General features: G+C 45.6%; 1 protein-coding gene across 2 annotated transcripts in view; it reads right to left on the bottom strand.

The window, feature by feature from the left end:
• Nucleotides 1-7,608, bottom strand: part of trak1b (trafficking protein, kinesin binding 1b) — an 18,091-nt gene continuing 10,483 nt past the window's right edge. For both annotated transcript variants that reach the window (XM_042076287.1, XM_042076285.1), the window contains 5 exons: nt 6,052-6,300; nt 5,452-5,714; nt 2,902-3,195; nt 1,996-2,098; nt 1-1,727 (listed from right to left, as the gene is read on the bottom strand). In XM_042076287.1, coding sequence (XP_041932221.1) covers nt 914-1,727; nt 1,996-2,098; nt 2,902-3,195; nt 5,452-5,714; nt 6,052-6,300 — 1,723 coding nt within the window. In that variant the 3' untranslated portion in view covers nt 1-913. The remainder of the gene's footprint in view (nt 1,728-1,995; nt 2,099-2,901; nt 3,196-5,451; nt 5,715-6,051; nt 6,301-7,608) is intronic.

Raw genomic sequence — 7,608 nt, forward strand, 5'->3', positions numbered from 1 at the left:
TTAGGATTAGGTGCCTTTAAATCAGTGGTGGCAGCGCTGCCTGGAAGACAACATTGGGGGCATAAAACACCAATCCTGCCTTATCCTGCTGATTGTAGCCATCAGAGGATGGGTAGGCTACACTGCGGTCATAAAGGGATGGACATGGTCACTAACAATCAGGTAAGTTGTGGCATTATTAGTTTCTGAAATACTCAGATCAGCCCATCTGGCACCAACAACTACGCCACATTCAACACTCAACTTCACTTAAATCACCTTCCTTCCCTATTCTGAAGCTTGAACTTCAACATGCCTAAATGCATTGAGTTTCTGCCATTTTATTGGCTGTTTAGATATTTGTGTTAATGAGCAGTTGAACAGATGTACCTAATGAAGTGGCCGGTGAGTGTATACAGTGTGTATAGGCTTTATAAAGGTTGTTCAGTACAGGACTTTATGTATAGGCTTTATGAGAGTATTGTGTGCATGGGTTCGGGTATAAGCTTCCTACTGTATATTCTGCACAGGGCTATGAGTAGCTTGTATGCATGCTGTGTTGGGCGTGTATTTATTTATTTACTTTAAGTAAAGTCCAGGTTAAAGTTAGTTAAAGTTGACTGCCATTTAGCAGACACTTTTATCCAAAGCCACACAGACACGCAAGGGCAAGAATCAAACCCGGGTTGACCAATTGTCAGTGGGTGACATTACCACTGCTTAACCACGCCTGCATGTGCTGTTTCTATCTATTTACTTTAAGTAAAGTCTGTGTGGATGAGTTGTTCATATTTATTTACTTCAAGTAAAGTCTGTGTGGATGAGTTGTTTATATTTACTTTAGGCAAAATCAGTGTAGACGAGTTGTTCATATTTATTTACTTTCGGTAAAGTCCTTGCGTTGTTGTTGTTGTTGTTGTTGTTGTTTACTTGTTTACTTTAAGCTGGTCTGTTTGGGTAGTTTGGGCTCCAGCAGCATCTCCTCGTCGTCCTGGGGCCCTGGGCCCTTCATGGCCATGCTGGCCCCCACCATCACAGGATAGCTGCGGTTCCTCCGCATCCCCTCGTTCAGGGAGAAAGGCGAGCCGGGCCTCCGCAGCCCACCGAGGGCCCCCAGGATGGGCGCGTGGCCCCTGGGCTGCCCCCTGCCGGGGCTGGCCAGGCCCAGGCGCTTCAGCTTGTCCACCAGGTTGAGATTGTACACACTGACGTCTGTCTGGCTCTCGCAGTCGCGCGCCTGCTGCGCCGCCCCTCCTCCTCCTCCTCCTCCTCCTCCGCCCCCGGCGGCCGCCACCTCCATGAGGATGGATCGCGCCGGACGCGAGGCCAGGAAGTTCTCGTTGGACGGGCTTTTGAATGAGAAGTCGTCGTCCTGCTCCGCCAGCGAGCTGGGGCTCTGCGTGCCGTGGACAGGCGAGTTGGGCGGGGTGGACGGCCTCTGGGGGTACGTGGATGTGCGCGGGGCCACGGTCGTGCTGAAGAGGACCCCCCCTCCTCCTCCTCCTCCTCCGGGAGCCACACTGCTGCGGTCCCAGCTCTGGTGCTGGTAGACGGCTGCGGAGATCCCCCGCTCCTGCAGGAGGCGCACTAGCCCCAGCGAGGTGCTGAAGGTCTTGGTGGAGTCGCGCAGGTTGGTGAAGGACTGTGACTGCGCGAGGCTCATGCGGCGTGGCGTGCAGGGCGTGACCGCCGGGGTGGAGCGCAGGCTGCTGGACGGCCCACAGGAGGAAGTGGGGCCGGGATTCAAACTGTGAAAGGGTCAATAAAGGTCATCACCTCCAAGAGGCATTCACATGGAGCTAACGCAACACAGCAATGACCAATAAGCTTTCTATGATTATAGAACACTCTGGAGACTTGCAACAAGGTTATGGAATGCTATTGGAGCTGTTATTGAGGTATGTGTGTGTGTGTGTGTGTGTGTGTGTGTGTATGTCTGTGTGTGTGTGTGTGTGTCTGTGTGTGTGTGTGTGTGTGTGTGTGTGTCTGTCTGTGTGTCTGTCTGTGTGTGTGTACCTTGGTGTGACTCTCGTCAGCTCGTCAGACGGGTGAAGAATCCGACAGGTTGTGAAGGTGTAGGTGGAACTGGTGTGCGCCATGCACTTGCCAGGATAATACACTGCAAAACACACACACACACACACACACACACACACACACACACACACACACACACACACATATTTACACATTAATTACTCATTATTTATACATTAATGCAGATAGAGAGAAGACTAGAAAAGCTGACCACATCTACTTCTCCTGTTTCATCAGCTCAGAAATTTGTTTACTTTTTTTAAACAAATTCTAGGATGTTATTGTTCATTGCTTTGATGTATCATTGCATGAATCATTCATTGTTGTGCATATCATTTCACTGTTTCATTTGCTTAGATGTTTCAAAAGAAACATCTACAAGAAATATTATTGTTGGTCTCTTTTTCAGGCTGTTTCATCAAAGAAATTATAGACTGTCTGTATTCAGAAAGTTTTACTTCCAGAAAGTACATGATCGGAATCAGGAAAATTAGATATGTCATTATTTTGTTGAGAGAGAGAGAGAGAAATAGAAAAATGTTTGACATATTAGACATTTATAGATACAGCTTTGGCGCCATCTTGTGGTAGAAATTCTGCATCTGGAATTGCAGAATTGATGTAATGGGTCTAGACAAGTTGTTATAAAAGTATGGATAAATGGCTTTAAATTAAATCTAATTGAGAAATTGAATTGAGTTTAGTTGGAGCTGAGAAGTCATGATAAGTGGCCATGTAAGCAAATTAAATCAAAATTGAACTTTCCTGTACAGAGTTTTACCTGAAAAATCAGGATGAGTAGCCAAGTAGAAGTGGATTAGATTAGTTGAAATGAGTTTTACCTGAGAAGTGGTAGGGAATGAAATCAGTGTAAATGAGTTTTACCTGAGAAGTCTGTGTTGAGGGCCTGTCCAGTGCTCAGGCAGGGGGAGGGGGACGCTGTGGAGATGACATGGGTCTGGACGGGGTTGGGGTTGGGGTTGGGCGTGGACGTGGTCGGAAGGTTCTGGAAGTACTGCTCCCCAGGCTCGTCCTCCTCAAAGTCGCTGTAGTGGCACACCTCCTCGAGGTCCAGGTTCAGCGGCCGGAAGCCCTTGGTGACCACGCCCGGCCGGGCGTCCAGGATTCCGCCCAGGTTAGGCTGTGCCAGCTGCTGCCATTGCTGCAGGGTGATTGAGCCTGAGGGTCAGAGGGGCACACAAACGGCAGAGAGAGCCGGTTATGACATTCATCACCTACACACATGAAGCTGCTTATGATGATGTCACTAGTGTGCATAGCAGTCATAAACACAGGCTAATTTGAAGAATCTGATTCATGAAACATATTTTGTTTTCTTTTGTTAAAAATCGAAACATGTCTAAGTATTAGATTCTTCAAAATAGCCTCCATCTACCTTCATGACTACTTTGTACACTGTTGGCATCATCATAACCAGTTTCATGAAACCAACAAACTACATACGATATAGAAACACCACTAGCACTGTCAGTGGCAAACTATTGAGCGGAAAGCTAGATTAGACACAAGTGACTACCTTCACCTCCATCTCCTTCTACCACTATCTCCTTTCACACACTTGACTAGTAGTTATACCCCTGCACTGCAAGAGCACTGCAGTATTTATTGTTACCTAAGGTCTCCTCTACATAGTAGTATTTATTGTTACCAACAGTAAGGTCTCCTCTGCATAGTAGTATTTATTGTTACCTAAAGTCTCCTCTGCATAGTAGTATTTATTGTTACCTACAGTAAGGTCTCCTCTGCATAGTAGTATTTATTGTTACCTACAGTAAGGTCTCCTTAAATGTAAATGTATAAGTTGTTGCAGCCTGAGAGGTCATCAGGCCTGGTGCTTGGTTGTGTGGTGTTTATGAGTTTGACCTTGGGGACCTCTTGGGGAGGTCGGAGGTCAAACTCACCTCCTGCTCTTACAGAGCCTACAGAAATGGTTTAGAAAACTAGAAATAGGCATGTTCCATAATCAAGCATGTAGGACTGACTACATGCTGATTGTATTATACTGAAATTACATATATAAGTATATATACTCTTTTGATCCTGTGAGGGAAATTTGGTCTCTGCATTTATCCCAATCCGTGAATTAGTGAAATGCAGTGAGCTGCCTGCAACAACAGCGGCGCTCGGGGAGCAGTGAGGGGTTAGGTGCCTTGCTCAAGGGCGCTTCAGCCGTGGCCTACTGGTCAGGGTTCGAACCGGCAACCCTCCGGTTACAAGTCTGAAGCGCTAACCAGTAGGCCACGGCTGCCCCTCAAACATCTCAGTCATTATGTGTTTTTACATATTCCTGTGTCTATCACGAGAACAACATGATCGTAAAAACACATAGAAATACAACTAAATTACAGTAACAAATGATAAAATAGAAAATTATATGAGAAATGGGAAATGAAGGAAAATGATAAAAAATGAAGAAGAAATAATTTTATTGACAATGAATGACACTGTAAACATGAGATGAAAAAATTATGACAATGAAAGTCAAATGACGATCAAAGTAAACCAGAATGTTGCACACAAATAAAACCAGAAACACAGAAATGGATGGAGACAATGGATGAATGTTAAAAAGCATGTAGGGAAATATAAAGAGAATACATTTTCTACATATATATATATAGGTTATATATTCAGGCACTACTGAACTCATGGAAAAATAAAATCTGACAGGCACTACCTTTTTACTGACTTACTACTCGTGAAATTAACTATTAATTATTAATTCATTTTTTATCTTTTATCTGCATTACTCTCCACAGCAGTAAACAAGACAGTCGGCTTTGTAAGATTTGCATGCACGCGCGTGTGTGTGTGTGTGTGTGTGTGTGTGTGTGTGTGTGTGTGTGTGTGTGTGTGTGTGTGTGTGTGAGTGCGTGTGTGTGTGTGTGTGTGTGTGTGCATGTGTCTTTTAAGGCATCTCCAGCCACCTGCGAGCCTGCTTGTGTGTGAAGTTTGTGTGTTTGCCGTGGTGCATAACCGACCAGAGAGAGTTGAAGAGCATGAAGGAGGGGGGCCGCTTGTGTGTGCGGTGCGGGGGACGCCTCGGGGACCTCTGGCGAGGTCGGAGGTCAAACCTCACCTCCTGCTCTTGGGGAGCCTTCCGAAATGGTTTAGCACTGGGGGTCATGCAAGGGCTTGTGTTGGTACTGGCGTTAGGGTTAAGATACGTACTCCTCCTGGTGTTGGGTTTATCGTTAGTGCTGGGGTTAAGGTTAGGGGTAGGATTGGGGTTAGGGTAAGGGTCATCTCCTATGGGCTTGACCATTTGGAACTTGTCAGGCAGGTAAGGGTTAAGATTGAGATTAGGGTTAGAGTTAGGGTTAGGGTAGGGGTCACTTTCTAAGGGCTTGACGATCTGAAGCTTGTCTGGCAGGCAGGGGTGAAGGTCAGGGTTAAGGTCAGGATTAAGGTCACCTTCTAAAGGCTTGACGATCTGAAGCTTGTCAGGCAGGTAGGGGCGGCTGGCCCAGGACAGGTGTGAGCCGAGGGACATGATGCTGTCGCTGTGGACGAGGCCGCTGACGTAGTGAGGACCGTCGTGCGGGTAGAGGCCGCTCTCGCGCTCCTCCTCGAAGAAGCGCCGTTCGCTCAGGCAGTTCTGCCGCCTCAGGGACAGCCGGCGCAACGCCAGCTTCAGGTCCTCAGAGCTTGTGCGCTTCTTAGGGGTGTCCATACCACTGCCCGAATAAATAAACACAACATATATTAATTAGAAAGAATTTAAATTGGAGAGTTCAAATACCACAGTATTCAAATACAGGCTGAAATTTCAACACTGGTAGAAGACATTACTATCAGATTATGAATCTATCAGTGTTCCACTGAGGTAAGCTGTTTTGTATTTCACTAACTCTAAAATGTTAAAATAAGTGATATCCCCGCACTGGAGTGCTTTTTACTCACTTTACTTACTTTAATAATCACTTCTAACTTTATCAAAGATTTTTTTATTTTTAAGATGTTCATTTAAAAATATATATTTAAGGCAGAGAACAGGAAACAGACTCAACCCACCTGCCGGGAGTGGACTCTCCTTCCTGTAGGAGACTCTGTGTGCGGTTGTCAAGGGCGAGATTGCTACCACTCAGTTTGGTTTCACTGAGGTTGGACTGAGGAGTGGCCATACCACTGGAAAAGGCGGAGCTTAGAGGGGACAGCATCTGATTGGACCCTGGGATGTTGGAGAAAGGTGGGGCTGGGCTGCGTTGTCGGACGGTCTGATTGATGTTTTTTACTGTCTCAAACACTCTCCTCTGATGCACCCTGAGTAAAGAGAAAAGACTGTGACAAATCTGTGTGTGAGTGTGCTAGCATGCAGGCATACGTACATGCATACATGCCCATGTTAAGTAGGGATACTACAATAGTAGGGAATATGAATAGGAGTGTGTGAGAGTGTGTGTATCTGTGAGTGAAAGTGTGTGTGTGTGTGTGTGTGTGTGTGTGTGTGTGAGTGTGTGTGTCTGTGTGTGTGCATCATGTCTGTGGTGATGTCTTCAATTGGTTGTGCGCAATAACTGTATGCTAGAGCGGAAGGTACGTTTTTTTATTTATGGTGGAAGGTAAGTTGGAGTGTGAAGATCAGTTTAAAAAACCCATCTCTGCTAACGCTGCTAATGCTACGAGACGTGAGATGGGATCAGTGTCTGATCACTGTCTCTGATCACTCTAATCAGAGCAGCAAAAAGAACAAGCAGCATTCCACTGCCACTCAGGAGCTGGGTCCTTGTAGGCTAGCTCATCTCCTCCCTCGTGGTTCCTTCCTATTTTAGTGAGTGTACAGTGGGGGAAATAAGTATGGAACGCGTACCTTTAGTGAGTGTACAGTGGGGGAAATAAGTATGGAACGCGTACCTTTAGTGAGTGTACAGTGGGGGAAATAAGTATGGAACGCGTACTTCCAAAAAGAATGGAACGTATACTTCCAATGAGTCTATTGTCATGACATTTTCACCAGACATTAGTATTAGCTCAAGTAATCCACACATATAAAAAGTCCATAAATAAAATGATGTGTTAAAAAGTGGAATGGCGCAGGAAAAAAGTATTGAACACACCTACTGAAATGGTGCTCTAAGCAATGTCACACGGTTTCTAAGCTAAAACATTTTTGTCACATACAGCAAACGTCTCCACACAATCCGTTAGTTGCCTGTCCTCTAAATACACTGTAAAAGCAAGGCGGTCTATTTTGACAGCCCAGGCACCAAAAATGGCAACAAAAACAGCCGGGTGCAACCTTGACCATGAAACTTAACAAACTTTTCCAGCCATTCACCGACAAGATGCACGTTCAAGAGAGTTTCATTTGCACGGCAGGGAGGGGGGGAGCTAGCTCTCTGTTATCTTTGAACGTCAACAGAAGTGACGTTCGCCAACATTGCTTAGAGCACCTTTAAATACTTTGTGGAAAAGCCTTTGTTTGTAATGACAGCTTGAAGACATTTCCTGTATGACCAAACTAATCAGTCGCAGTATTCAGGTGTGATTTTGCCCCATTCTTCTAAACAGATTTAATCCTTTAAATCTTGAAGATTCCAGGGGTCCCTCTTGTCAATCCTTACCATGGAA

This window comes from Alosa sapidissima, chromosome 21, assembly GCF_018492685.1.
Source record: "Alosa sapidissima isolate fAloSap1 chromosome 21, fAloSap1.pri, whole genome shotgun sequence".
In the NCBI taxonomy this organism is placed as follows: domain Eukaryota; kingdom Metazoa; phylum Chordata; class Actinopteri; order Clupeiformes; family Clupeidae; genus Alosa; species Alosa sapidissima.